This window comes from Vicugna pacos, chromosome 1 (genome assembly GCF_048564905.1).
Source record: "Vicugna pacos chromosome 1, VicPac4, whole genome shotgun sequence".
In the NCBI taxonomy this organism is placed as follows: Eukaryota; Metazoa; Chordata; class Mammalia; order Artiodactyla; family Camelidae; genus Vicugna; species Vicugna pacos.
Genome location: NC_132987.1, coordinates 77,047,592 through 77,062,547, shown reverse-complemented (window position 1 = coordinate 77,062,547; position 14,956 = coordinate 77,047,592). Strand labels below are relative to the sequence as shown.

The 14,956-nt window shown below is 39.1% G+C and overlaps 2 protein-coding genes across 2 annotated transcripts in view; one reads left to right on the top strand and one right to left on the bottom strand.

Annotated features, from left to right (window-relative positions):
• HHLA2 (HHLA2 member of B7 family) overlaps positions 1 to 4,288 on the top strand; it is a 128,742-nt gene extending 124,454 nt beyond the window's left edge. Inside the window, 1 exon segment of the mRNA XM_072965684.1 lies at positions 12 to 4,288. Within this exon segment, the coding sequence (XP_072821785.1) occupies positions 12 to 59 (48 nt within the window). The 3' untranslated portion in view covers positions 60 to 4,288.
• Positions 4,274 to 14,956, bottom strand: part of MYH15 (myosin heavy chain 15) — a 133,081-nt gene continuing 122,398 nt past the window's right edge. The window contains exons 39-41 of the mRNA XM_072970807.1: positions 7,560 to 7,655; positions 6,490 to 6,624; positions 4,274 to 4,371 (exon numbers count right to left, since the gene is read on the bottom strand). Of these exons, the coding sequence (XP_072826908.1) occupies positions 4,357 to 4,371; positions 6,490 to 6,624; positions 7,560 to 7,655 (246 nt within the window). The 3' untranslated portion in view covers positions 4,274 to 4,356. The remainder of the gene's footprint in view (positions 4,372 to 6,489; positions 6,625 to 7,559; positions 7,656 to 14,956) is intronic.

The window sequence follows — 14,956 nt, the reverse complement described above, 5'->3', positions numbered from 1 at the left end:
CTTGGTTCTAGGCTCTTTCAGGCTATCCAGCCAGTAGAGGAAATGGAGACAGGAGTTGACAGCACAAACATCTTTAATATCCAGTGACCTCACCTCCCGTTTCTTCACTGCCACTCCAGCAACGGCTGGTCATGGCCTGACAACTCTACCTTTGCAAAGACTTGTGATACTGGAAAGAGAATAGTTACGTTCTGTCTTCAAGACCAAAGAATCATTCGTATGCATCAATATTATAAATGCCTGGATGCCAAGAATTCAACTTGGAAAAGAAGTATCTTCATTTACATTTCTGCTGCCATCAGTCCAAGAGGCTACAGTGAGGTTTCCACCAAGAATGCAGAAGAATGTATCACTAAGAGATAATACAAAATCAGTTCAGCTAATGATGGATGAGAGGTAGGAGCAGAAAAGAAAAGACCTTAGTGAAAAGATGAAAACCTGGGGCCCAGAAGCCAAGGCAATTGATTTGCTGAAGTACTCAACTCTAGTTTTACATGAATGGTTAGTATCAGTTTAACCAATAAGATTTAGTATGGTGAGTCTTAGGGCCACCAAGAGTAAGACTGTCAGTATGTCTAAGGCAAAGGGCCTATCAATGCAAGAAGTGACATCTTTGGGGCTGAGTTACACCTTCCAACAACCAGGTTCGCATAACTGAGTGACACTTGCTATGAAGATAATTTGATTCTGGCTCAGCTGTCATATCGTCTGTCAGCTTTCTAATACATTTAGATTTTCACATACATTTTTATGCAAGGAGAGAATGGATAGCTCAGCCGACTGGATGATCCATTCCCCTTAATTTTATCATCAATTTATAAGGAAGAAAAAGCCTAACCAGGACTTTTTGTGAGTTGGTCAATCAAGGTTTTGGCCCGACAGTTTACAGAAGAAAACCAACCCTAAATTGCGTGTTAATGCCACCTGGTCCAATCTTGTCAGCTGGACTTATTTCACAATCTCATACTTTATACAGAGTTTCACTGACTTCAAGTATATGCTCCATCATTGTGACTGGTGTTCATTACAAACTGTAAAGTATTAAGGATGCCATTGTAAAGAAAAACTTTAGAAAGGGAGACAGGACACTTGGTGAGGAGAAGATGCTCAGAACGGCTCTAGTCTTCTTATAGTGATGAGGGTGAAAAATTTAAAGACCAAAGCCAACAAGTGGAGGATGGCAGACAAGAAGGAGCCTGTGTCCTTCAACCCTGCTGAGCCCCTGCGTTCATCTTAGAGCCACTGTATGAGACAGGCTGGATCAGAAAGGCAGACTGCTGAGGATGACAGACAGTAAGGATGTATTCTAGAGGTTCAGCCTTCTACAGTTGTGGGCACTGGTGAAGAAGTCTGCACCAGGCTGTCCCCTCTGCATCTGGTGCTGGGCCTGACGTCACTGTGGGTCAGCTGTGCCGGTGGTCAGGAAGGAGAGCTGGATGTGGAGGGGGGTGTGAACTGGAATTGTAAGAACAAACTGGATCCTGTGCCATCGCAGGGCCTCCAGAGTGCATGCTGTGGGTGACCTGTAGAAACAGCTGGTGCCTACTGCCGCAGGGCCGCACACGCACCTGGCCAGGACTCAGTGAGGGTGGAGCAGGATGCTAACGGAATGTGGGTCCTCGGAGCCATGGCCTTTCACTGCTGGCTCACTGTTTTAGCCTGGGGTAGTAATTGCCAGCTATCACAGTGCCTAGGGCCGTGCACTGACCTCATGAGCATAAAAACCAGCTATTCCTTCACCTCTGCCCACACATCGGTGCATTCTCTTGTAACCAACTTTAATCCAGAACTACACAGAGAGAGGAATTCTAGGCAGTGTTCCTCCAGCTTAGCGAGATTGGTACCACACAAAGACAGCATATGACCTGTCACTGAACTGAACATCTTGTGTGGGAAGTTGCTTCAGTGTTTAAAGTCTGTATTACTCAGCCTATGTGTGTGTCAAGTAAGAGAGTTTTACCTACAAGGTAAGTGCCTTACTGTGATTATATGTACCTCACTATAGAGTGCCTAGAAAAGCCTACTGTCTCTCACCATTAGTGGCTAAAAATATAGATGCATGAATGTAGAAGTGAGTCAGGCAGAGTTCACTAACTTCAGTAGTAACCACTTACCAACATGCCCTAGTCCTGATGGACCATAATGCATGTCTTCCGTGAATATTACTCATTAAGGAAATTAAAGAAGACTTTAAAAAATGGAAATATACCCCATGCTCTTGGATTGGAAGAATCAATATTGTTAAAATGGTCACACTGCCCAAGGCAATCTACAGATTTAATGCAATCCCTATCCAATTACCCAGGACATATTTCACAGAACTAGAACAAATCATAATAAAATTTATATGGAACCATCAAAGACCTAGAATTGCCAAAGCATTACTGAGGAGAAAGAAAGAGGCCGGAGGAATAACTCTCCCAGACTTCAGACAATACTATAGAGCTACAGTCATCAAGACAGCATGGTATTGGTACAAAAACAGACATACAGACCAATGCAACAGAATAGAGAGCCCAGAAATGAACCCACAAACTTTTGGTCAACTCATCTTCGACAAAGGAGGCAAGAATATAGAATGGAATAAAGACAGTCTCTTCAGCAAATGGTGTTGAGAAAACTGGACAGCAGCATGTAAAACAATGAAGCTAGAACACTCCCTTACACCATACACAAAAATAAACTCAAAATGGATCAAAGACTTAAACATAAGACAAGATACAATAAACCTCCTAGAGGAAAATATAGGCAAAACATTATCTGACATACATCTCAAAATTTTTCTCCTAGAAGAAATAAAAGCAAGAATAAACAAATGGGACATAATGAAACTTACAAGCTTCTGCACAGCAAAGGAAACCATAAGTAAAACAAAAAGATAACCTATGGAATGGGAAAAAAATTTTGCAAATGAAACCGACAAAGGCTTATCTCTAGAGTATATAAGCAGCTCATAAAACTTAATAAGAAAAAAACAAACAACCCAATCCAAAAATGGGCAGAAGGCCTAAACAAGCAATTCTCCAAGGAAGACATACAAATGATCAACAGGCATATGAAAAAATGCTCTATATTATTATCAGAGAAATGCAAATCAAAACTACAATGAGGTATCACCTCACACCAGTCAGAATGGCCATCATTCAAAAATCCACAAATGACAAATGCTGGAGAGGCTGTGGAGAAAAGGGAACCCGCCTACACTGCTGGTGGGAATGCAGTTTGGTGCAGCCACTGTGGAAAACAGTATGGAGATTCCTCAAAAGACTAGGAATAGACTTACCATATGACCCAGGAATCCCACTCCTGGGCATATATCCAGAAGGAACCCTACTTCAAAAAGACACCTGCACCCCAATGTTCATAGCAGCACTATTTACAATAACCAAGACATGGAAACAGCCTAAATGTCCATCAACAGGTGACTAGATAAAGAAGAAGTGGTATATTTATACAATGGAATACTACTCAGCCATAAAAACTGACAACATAATGCCATTTGCAGCAACATGGATGTTCCTGGAGAATGTCATTCTAAGTGAAGTAAGCCAGAAAGAGAAAGAAAAATACCATATGAGATCGCTCATATATGGACTCTAAAAAACAAACAAACAAAAAAACAAATACAAATCAGAAACTCATAGACATAGACTACACACTTGTGGTTGCCAAGGGGGTGGGGGGTGGGATTTCAAAATGTAGAATAGATAAACAAGATTATACTGTATAGCACAGGGAAATATATACAAGACCTTGTGGTAGCTCACAGAGAAAAAAATGTGACCATGAATATATATATGTTCATGTATAACTAAAAAATTGTGCTCTTCTCTTCATTTTAACTTCAGAATTTAAAAGATTCTTGTATGTATTTAATCTTCCATGTGAGGGGAAAAAAATCCCCATTAAACTGGGAAGCAACAATATTCCTTTTAATTATTACATTTTTCTAATCACCCTGTTTAAACTGCTTTTCATACATTATAAACATTTTTAAATGTTTGTTTCACAAATTAATATAACAAAACAGAAAAAGATTTATCAATACAGAGAACAAACTATTGGTTACCAGAGAAGGGAGGGGAAGAGAATTAAGAGGTTCAAACCAGTAGGTTTAAAATAAGATACAAGGATGTAATGTATAACACATGGAATATAACCAACATTTTAGAATTTTAAATGGGTCATAATCTACAAGTATCAGATCACTGTTGTACACTTGAAACTAACAGAACATTTAAATCAACTATACTTCTATAAGAAATAAAATGTTTCACACGCAACTTAAGTTCCTGGCCATAAAACAGTACCCGCCTTGTGCTTCGCCAGCCACTCTCCCTCATAAGCGAGGACTGCTCATTCTTCATGGACCTGAAAAACAATTATCAGTGTGTCTTGTGAGATCCCTGTGACTTCCGTCAGTAAGATACGCCCAGAACCAAGCCCAGTGCTTTCCAGAGGACACAGCAGGCCTTAGCCAGTTCTTCATTAGCTTCAAAGCGGGGCAGGGAATTGAGGCAATTATCTGCCGGAGAGAAAGCAGACACCGGGCATTCAGAGCAAGGGCATGCTCCGTCACTCAATTTTGTGCGTTCTTCGCATCGCCAGTGAAGGCAGCGCCCTCTACCGAAGACCCCGTGCGGGCAAGGCTGTAGCAGCATCACCAATTTGCTCCACAGCCCTGACACACAGTCCTAGCAGAAAACCTTTTCCTTTGGTTTATGACAGTTGAGAAATTTTCAGGCTTTCCTTCTGTGAATGGAAAACAATTAGTCATGGCACTGCCAAGGACGATTTTCCTATTCATCTCTGGCCTCTCAGAAGCAATTTCTGCTTCACTCATTTCATTCTTTGTTGGAAATAACTGTGACAAAGTCGAATGCAGTACATCTGTTTCGGAGGCCCTTTGACCTCCTGCAGCTGAGTGCAATTGCAGCACGTGTGAAGCACTTCCCTAAACAAATCTATTGCAGGGGGTTGCTGGGCAACTTCTGGGCAGAAGACCCCAGTCCAGTGCTGTAACATTTCTCAAATTGAGGCCAGAGTTCAAACCACTTAACTGGACCTCTCCAGATAGGCTTTATCCCCAAGACAACTCTTTGCTCATCAATAAGAAATTCCTAGAGTCTGCTAGTGACTCCAACTTCGCATATTTGGATCCAAAGGTACTCAGCATCACCAACTTACAGCCTCTTCTTCAAATGAGTTCCTTTTGACCTCCTGTAAGGTAGTATTTATTATTGGCCATCCTATCTAATTATCTTGCAGGTTGTTAGTAATTCATTTACAATAAACAAGAAAGAAGGCCAGAAGTATACCACATTTAAAAAGCAAACTGAAATGGTGGTGCCTGTGCTAAGTGCTCTACAGGCATTCTAAGGAGGGTATCCAATCTCCTTTATTTCTCTTCTAGAGCCAGATGTCATTTCTGGGGAAAATCTCGATGAAGAAGCTAAGGCTAAGCTAACTGTGATAGTATGAATATTTTTGTACCCCTGCCAAATTCATATGTTGAAATCCTAGCCCTGCCTCCCTGTCCCCCTCCCCAGTGATGATATTAGGATGTAGGGCCTTTATGTCATGAGGGTCAAGTCTGCATAACTGGGATTAATGTCCTTATGTGAAAAGACTCCAGAGAGCTTCCTCCCTGCTTTCCACCGTGTGAGGTTACAGGGAGAAGAGGGCTGCCTATGAGGAAGTGGCCCTCACCAGATACCAAGTCTGCCAGCACCATGATCCTGGACTTCCCAGGCTCCAGAAAGGTGAGGAATAAATGTTTGCTGTTTGTAAGCACCAGGTCTCTGGTATTGTCATGGCAGCCTGAACCGACTAACGACACTGACCCTACCAAGCCGACGGTTTAGTGTTCTCTATCACTGTGCCCCTTTGCCAAGAAAATTAGGGCAGCTGCCTCTATTATTGGATCAGAACTAAAGTTTCATGGACCACAGAGATGTAGACAGTTCCTTTTCCCATTTTAGGGCAGAAGACTAGAAAGCAGGACCCTTGTATTTGTTCTTCATGGCCTCAATTTTAAACCCGACCCCCTGGATCTCAGTATGATATGATACAAAGCCACATACTTGTCCACCATAGAAAGAGTTCACTTAGAATTTCAAGCAGATACATCCATGCTCTTTTAATCATCTTTGCTCCCTGGTCTCCTGACTGTTCTACCCAAATGAATCTAGGCCCTGAAGCTCAGAGCCTGCAAACTAACCTGGAATTAAGCATTTGAGAAGTGTAAGTACAATGTGCAGCCCACTCAAATGCTCAGCACCTCATACCACCTGGACAAGTAGAATTTAGTAAGTATAGGAAGATTTTATCAGACCCTGTTTTTTTTTTAGCATTTTTTAAACATTATTATTTTTTTAAAGCCTTGAAAGAGAGAAACATGAAATTTCTTGTTACACTGGTCCAGGTGATGACATGAGCCTGAAACACAATTGCTTTAAGAATTAGAGCAGAGCTGAGTATCTGACATACCTTTTTCCCAAACTCTTTTGCTTTAAGCTTGAGTTTATTAACTTGAGATTCGGCTATCTCTGCCCTTTCCTTAGCTTCATTCAACTCATGTTGCTGCTTCTTGTACTTGGAATGGTATTGACTGGCTTCTGCTTCCTATAAAAATAAAAAATGAAAAAAAGAGAAACCCCTGAGCCTACATAGTCATATTTTTTTCCTGCTCTGACATGAGAAAGTTGAAAACTGTGTGAAAGGGATTTAACCTTCTGACTATTGAATGGAATATCATATTTTAGTATGATATATATGGATTCGGCCTTCCTAACAGGTACCAGATCTATTTTGTAACTGTTCCCTGGAAATTTAGAATGTGGCTGGCACCTTCCACCAAGTGCATGTAGTCTAGCTTTCACAGATTTGCTATGTGATACATTACAAAACAAACAACTGTGGTTAATCAGCTTAACCACTGGGTAGAGGGGGCTTGTCTTTACAATTATAAGGATCAACAGGTAATTATTAGACATAGTATTTTAGCCCAAATCATTTAAACAATCAATTCAAAACTCTTCAAGATATATTATTAGGCATAAGCTAAAGCTAATATATATGGCACTTATCAATTGCAGTCCACATAACTACAGATGCTAACCCAGAGTTGGCAACTGCATTTCATGTGATGGCGAGTTTGTCCACAGTCAAGTCCAGGCTCATCAGGAAGAGGGCTGCGAATTGCACTTATGCTCACCCAAGGTTGTAGGGTGAGAAAAGCCTCACGGTGACCACCCAACCAAAAATTTGGCATCCCTGCAAGATATATGTCTCTTACTTGGCTCATTTCTTGCAATATACATGTTTGGGTGTAACCACAAGGTTAAAGAAGAGAGCTCTGGCTCCCTAGAGGGAAAAAGTGCATGCATTTTTACCATGGTTGATAATTCTAGCTTGAGAAAAACCAGAGAATGAGCAGACTTTAAGCTGAGCTGGTCCTCCCTGACAAGCTGCTTATCTAGCTCAGGGCCACATATTTCCATTAATCAAAAACAAATGGCTAGGAAATGCACGAGGCTGCAACTGCCCCAGGTACTTACCACTGCCTCGATTTGCTGTTTATAACTTTGTACTTTTAGCTGAAGATTATCCATCTGTGTCTGCATCCTGCTCATCTTTTTCTTATCTTCCTCTGCCTGCAATGCATAGGTATGTATGTGAAGGTAATTTGAAGGATGCAGCGGTCTGCACTGGGAGTAGCCTCACGTGAGGATATGAGGGTAAGGAAGCTTTACTAAACACATATTAGAGTTAAGATTTGAAAACAAGGTTTCTCTACTCATCCCGAGTTCTAAGAGATTAATATTAAACACAGCTCAGAGCAATGGCCCTCATTTCTCCTGATCCCCCACAGAACTCCCAGTCTTGGCTAAAATGGACTAGTTTCAATTCAGTCTTCAGCCCTCCCATCCCAACCAAGCCACAGCTGCCTGTGGCTTCTCAGCACCACTCCCCACCCTCGCACCATCAATCAAACCAATTTTTCCCTTGAACTTTCTAGTTGACCCTTGGCTTTAGGTAATGGAACTATAGGAAAGGTTAAGTTTTTTGGAATTCTGGTGTGGGCATCAGCAGAGATGTGAGGGAAATTCCATAAGCTGTGGGGACCTTTGCTGTGTGTGTTCTCATTGCTTCCATTGCAATCCAGGGTTAGGCTGGAGAAAGGAAACCTAGTGAGAAAATGTTTCTCAGCTGTGCTCTGTACAGCTCTGGGTATTCTGAGGGGAAAGGAGGAGGGAGACAGACATGTAGGAAGGCTCTGCACGTCACCACCCCCTTTCCCACACCCATTTAACTAGAGTATCTCCACTTTGGAGCTGCTGAACTTCCCTGAAGAAGAAAATATCTTAACTGGCTGATGGTCGAGATAATGATTTAACTAAGACACAGCCTTGCTGCTCAAAAATTTTTTTTTCCTGATTCCATCTTACCTATTCCATCAAGTATTAACATTTCTGGTGGCTTTCATGGTTTCTCCACTTACCTTCCACTGCCCTCCACAAACCATCTCCACTCCAGCCAGCCTCATCTCCCATTTCCCCACACTTCTGCTTTGTTCCCTCCTTAGTAGGTTTTAACCAATATCCCCCAGGACACAGCACAGAGGCAGCAGACAGAAATGCCCAGTGTTTCCTTGAAAGAGACCTATTTGCTCATCTTAGTAGCTGTGGCGCTAGGGGCAGGCTTCTAATTTAACACACATCAAGCATCAAGGGACCGACTACAATACTTTCTAGTAACCAGGGAGGCTGGTGGGCACCATCTTCACACTCTCCCTCTGCCTCACTTCCAGTTTCTGGTATCTTTTGGAAAGGAATGTTTGGTGTCCCAGTTTTTGTGGCTCCCACTGAGGGGATGCACTTTGAAGACTTGGCTCTGGTGGCCAGCAGGACTTAATTTCATAGGTCCTAGAAGACTGTACCAAAGAGTTTTTAACTGGCTACTACCCACTCCTCCCCAGGCAGAAGCAGCAAACTGGAATGCCTGGTAAAGCCAGTGGGTGCCATCTTCATGCTCTCCATCTGCCCCACCCCAGGTCAACAGTATCTCTGAGAAAGGAGCTTGTGCACAGGTCTGGTGCACTGGCTTATGTGGCTTAATTCCAGAGGGCACATCCCTTGATATCTGCTCTCTGGTGGCCAGCAGGGCTTATATTCACAAGTTCAACAGGAGAGTAGCAAACAAAGAAACAGTTCTTAACTGGCTATCACCCCAAGGGTTAGCACAGAGAAAACAGACAGAAATGCCTATCTCCCAGTCTTCCTCTGAAAGAGGTATATTTGCATATTTTAAAAGTTCCTGCCTGAGACCCAGCTTCCAATTTGCCTGCACCTAGGTACTGACTGAGATCCTCCCCCTGGGACACTGGCAGGTCTTGGACACCCTCAGTTACTAGGAGCCACAAGAACAAAGAAGGCTGCTTAGACAATCAAAAAGGTTTCAGAGACAACTGAGAGTTAGGGTAGTGTTGAACAATAATGACCATCTCCTACATGAGATTACTCATTCAAGGCTGGGAGAGGTAGTTGTTTTATCTAATGCATGGAAACCAACACAGAAAGTTAAAAAAAAAAAAAAAGGATGAAGGATAAGGAGGAGGGGAAGGAGGAGAAGAAGAAGAAACAAAGGAATATGTTTCAAATGAAGGAACAAGATAAAACCCCAGAAAAGGATAAAGGTAAGTGATTTACCTCATAAAGAGTTCAAAATAATGAACATACTCACCAAGCTCAGGAGAACAATGCATGAATAAAGTGAACATTTCAACAAAAAGATAGAAAATATAAGAAAGTACCAGTCAGAAGTCACAGAAATGAAGAATAGGATTACTGAACTAAAAAAAACAAAAACAAAAACAAAACCAATAGAGGGGTTCAACAGTAGACTGACTGGATGAGGCAGAAGAAAGGATTGATGAACTTCTAGACAGGGTTGTGCAAATTCAACCCATAAAAGTAGCAAAAAGGAAAAAAAAGTGAAAATGAGTAAAGATAGCCTAAGAGATTTATAGAACAACATAAAGTGGACCAACATTTGCATTATAGGGGGGTCTCAGGAGGAGAAGAGAGAAAGAAAGGGACAGAAAACTGATTTGAAAAATTAATCGTTCTTAACCTGGGGAGGGAAACATGCATCCAGATCCAGGAAGCCCAGAGAGTTCCCAATAAGATGAACCCAAAGAGACCCACACTAAGACACATTATATTAAATAGTCAGAAGTTAAAGACAAGGAGAGAATCTTAAAAGTAGCAAAGGAAAAACAACTCGTTATACACAAGGGAAACTTCATAGGGTTATCGTATTTTCAGCAGAAACTTTCCAGGCCAGAAGAAAGTGACACAGTATATTTAAAGTGCTGAAAGAAAAAGACCTGCCAACCGAGAATACTCTAATAGCAAAGCTGTCCTTCAGAATTGAAGGAGAGATAAGTAGTTTTCCAGATAAGCAAAAGCTGAAGGAGTTAAGCACCACTAGACTCACCTTACAAGAAATGTCTAAGGGACTTTAAGCTGAAACAAAAGAGCACTGATAAGTAATGGGAAAGTAGAAGTCTCACTGATCAAGATTAATGTAGGTTAAATTCAGAATAATCTGTTGTAATGGTGGTAGATAAGACACATAAATCTACTAGGTAGGTTAAGAGCCCAAAATAGTTAAAATAGCTATACTACAAAATTTTGTTAATATGCAAGATAAAAAGATGTAAATTGTGACATCAAAAACATGAAACATATGTGAGGGGAGAGTAAAATGTAGGTCTTTAGAATGCACAAAACTTCAGTTGTCATCAACTTAAAATAGACTATTATACATATAGGTTGTTTTATGTAAGCCTCATGGTAACCAGAAAGCAAAGCCCTGAATACACAAAGCATAAACAGAAAGGCATCTAGCATACCACTACAGAAAATCAACAAAGCACATATGAAGAGAAGAAGAAGAAAAGAACAGAGGAATTACAAACCAGAAAACAATTAACAAACTGGCAGTAAGTACAAACCTATCAATAATTACTTTAGATGTAAATAAACTAGATCCTCCACTCAACATAGAGTGGCTGAATGGATTAAAACAAAAGAAAACAAAACAAAACAAGATCCATCTATCTGCTGCCTACAAGAGACTCATTTCAGATATAAGGGCACACACAGATTGAAAGTGAAGAAGTGAAGGGATGGAAAAAGATATTACATGCAAACCCAAACTAAAATAAAGGTGGGGTAGCTATACTTATATCAGACAAAACAGACTTTAAGACAAAGAGGGTCATTATGTAATGATAAAAGGGTCAATCTCAGAAGATGATACAACATTTGTAAATATTTATGCACCAACATAGGAGCATCTAAATCTATAAGGCAAATATTATCAGACCTAAAGGGAAAAAGAAACTGCAATCAATACTAGGGAACTTCAATACCTTGCTTTCATCAACAGATATATTAGACAGAAAATCATTACAAAAACTTTCGCCTCAAATGACACATTAGATCAGACAGGCAGATGCAGAACATTTCATTCAAAAACAGAATAAACATTATTCTCAAGCACACATGAAACATTCTCCAGGATGCATGATATGTTAGGCCACAAAACAATTCCTAATCAATTTAAAAGGATTGAAACTATATCAAATATCTTTTCTGACCACAAAGTATGAAACTAGAAATCAATTACAAAAAAAGCAAAAAACAAAAAAACCCCAATACCGTGAATAACTCACAAATATATGGAGATTAAACAACATGCTCCTGAACAACCAATGGGTCAAAGAAAAAAATCAAAAGAGAAATAAAAAAAAATACCTTGAGACACATGAAAATGAAAATACAACATATGAAAAGTTATGAGATGCAGCAAAAGCAGTGCTAAGAGGGAGGTTCACAGTAACAAATACTTACATTTAGAAACAAGAAAAACCTCAAACAAACAACTTAATTTTACACCTCAAGGAACTAGGAAAAAAAAAGAGCAAATGAAACCTGAAGTTAATAGAAGGAAGGAAATAATAAAGATCAGGGTGGAAATAAATTGAGACTAAAAGGATAATAGAAAAGATCAAATAAGAGGGTTTTTTTTAGGATAAACAAAATTGTTAAGACTTTAACTAGACTCACCAAGAAGAAAAGAGAGAAGACTCAAATAACATCAGACATGGAAGAGGAGACATTATAACCAGTACCACAGAAATACAAAAGATCATAAGAGACTACAGGAACAAATATGCACCAAAAAATTGGACAACCTAGAAGAAATGGATAAATTCCTAGAACATACAACTGACCATAACTGAATCATGAAGAAATAGAAAATCTGAGCAGACTGATTACCAGTAAGGAGATTAAATCAGTAATCAAATACCAGGACCAAAAGTCATCAAAAATCGAAGTCCAGGACCAGATAGCTTCACTACTGAATTCTACAAAACATTTAAAGAATACCAATACTTTTCAAACTCTACCAAAAAATAGAAAAGGAGGGAACACTTCCAAACTCATTTTATGAGCCCAGCATTACCATGATACCAAACCTGGAGAAGGACATCACAAAAAAAGAAAATTACAGACCAATATCCTTGATGAACATAGAACTCAAAAAATCCTCAAAAAAATTAGCAAACTGAATTCAACAGTACATTAAAAGAATCATACACCATGATCAAGTAAGATTTATTTCAGGCATGCAAGGATTGTTCAACATCTGCAAATATAATCAGTGTGATATACCACATTAACAAAATGAATGGTAAAAGTCATAAGATCATCTCAAAAATGTAAGAAAAAAGTTTGACAAAATTTAACATTTATTTATGATAAAACCTCTAAACAGTGGATATAGACGGAACATACCTCAACCTAATAAAGGTCATATATGACAAACTCACAACTAACACAATACTCAGTGAAGAAAACTGAAAGCTTTCCCTTTAAGATCAGGAACAAGACAAGGATACTCATTCTTGCTGTTTTTATTCAAAGTAGTACTGGAAGTCCCAGGCAGAGCAATTAGGAAAGTAAAAGACATAAAAAGCATCCATATTGGAAAGAAAGAAGCAAAACTGTCTCTGTTTACAGATGATATGATATTATATATAGAAAACCCTAAAGATATCAATAAAAACTGTTGGAACTAATAAATGAATTCAGTAAATTTGCAGGATAAAAAATCATACAAAAATCAGTTGTGTTTCTGTACACAAATATGAATTATCAGAAAGAGAAATTAAGAAAACAATCCTATTTAGAACTGCATCAAAAAGAATAAAACACTTACAAAGAACTTTAACCAAGGTGGGGTGAAAGACTTGTACACCAAAAACTATAAGACACTGATGAAAGAAATTGAAGAAGACACAAATAAATGGAAAGATATTCCCTGCTCATGGTTTGGAGGAATTAATGTTAAAATATCCATATTACCCAAAATAATCTACAAAGTCAATTCAATAACTATCATAATTCCAATGGCATTTTTCACTGAAATAGAAGGGAATCACAAAAGACCCAAAATAGCCAAAGAAATCTTGAGAAAGAAGAAAAAAGCCAAAGGTATCATGCTTTCTGATTTCAAACATATTACAAAGTTGTAGTAATCAAAACAGTATGGTATTGGCATAAAAAAAGACACACAGATCAACTGAACAGAATAGAAAGCCCAGAAATAAACTCATATATACAAGGCCAATCAATTTATCTCAAAGGATCCAAAAATATATAATGAGGAGAAGATAGCCTCTTCAATAAATAGTGCTGCGAAAATTGGACAGTCACATGCAAAAGAAAGAAACTTGACCACTATCTTACACCATACCTAAAAATTAACTCCAAATAGATTAAAAAATTCAATCTAAGACCTGAAACCATAAGACTCCTAAAAGCCAACACAGGTGGGTAAGCTCCATAACACTGGCCTGGACAATGACTTTTTTTAAAATTTGATACCAAAAGCAAAAGGCAACAGAAGCAAAAATAAATAAGTGAGACTACATCAAACTTTAAAACTTCTATATAGCAAAGGAAACCATCAACAGAATGAATAGGCAACCTGTGGAATGGGAGAAAATAGTTTCACATCATGTATCTGATAAAGGGTTAATATTTAAAATACATTAAGAACTTATACAACTGAATAGCTAAAATTTTTTTTAAATATGATTAAAAATGAGTAGAAGATCTGAATAGACAGTTTTCCAAAGAAGACATAAAAAGGCCAACAGGTACATGAAAAGGTACTCAACATCACTAATCATCAGGGAAATGCAAATCAAAACCACAACGAGATAGCATCTCACACCAGTTAGAATGAACTATTATCAAAAAGATAAGAAATAACAAGTGTTGGCAAGAATGTGAAGGAAGGAGAGTCCTTGTACACTCTTGGCAGGAATGTAAATTAGTGTAGCCACTATGGAGAGCAGTAGGAAGTTTCCTCAAAAAATTAAAGATAGAACTGCCATATGATCCAGCAATTCCTCTTCTGGGTATTTATCTGCAGGAAATGAAATCACTATCTCAAAAAGATATCTTCACCCCCATATTCATGGCAGCATTATTTACAATGGCAAAGATATGGAAGCAATCAAAGTGTCCATCAACAGATGAATGGATAAAGAAGATGTGGTGTATACACACACACACACACACATGAATATTACTCAGCCATCAAAAATAAGGAAACCTTGCCATTTTCAACAACATGGATGGACCTTGAGAGCATTATAATTGGTGAGATAAGTCAGAGAAAGACAAATAATATAGGAGCTCATCTATCTGTGAAATCTAAAACAAATTAACTCAGAGAAACAGAGAACTGATTGGTGGTTGCTAGAGGTGGGGGGTTGGGCGAGGGTGGGAGAAATGGGTTATTGCAATCAAAAGGTACAAACTTCTAGTCACAGGATGAATAAGTTCTGGGAAAGTAATGCACAGCATGGTGA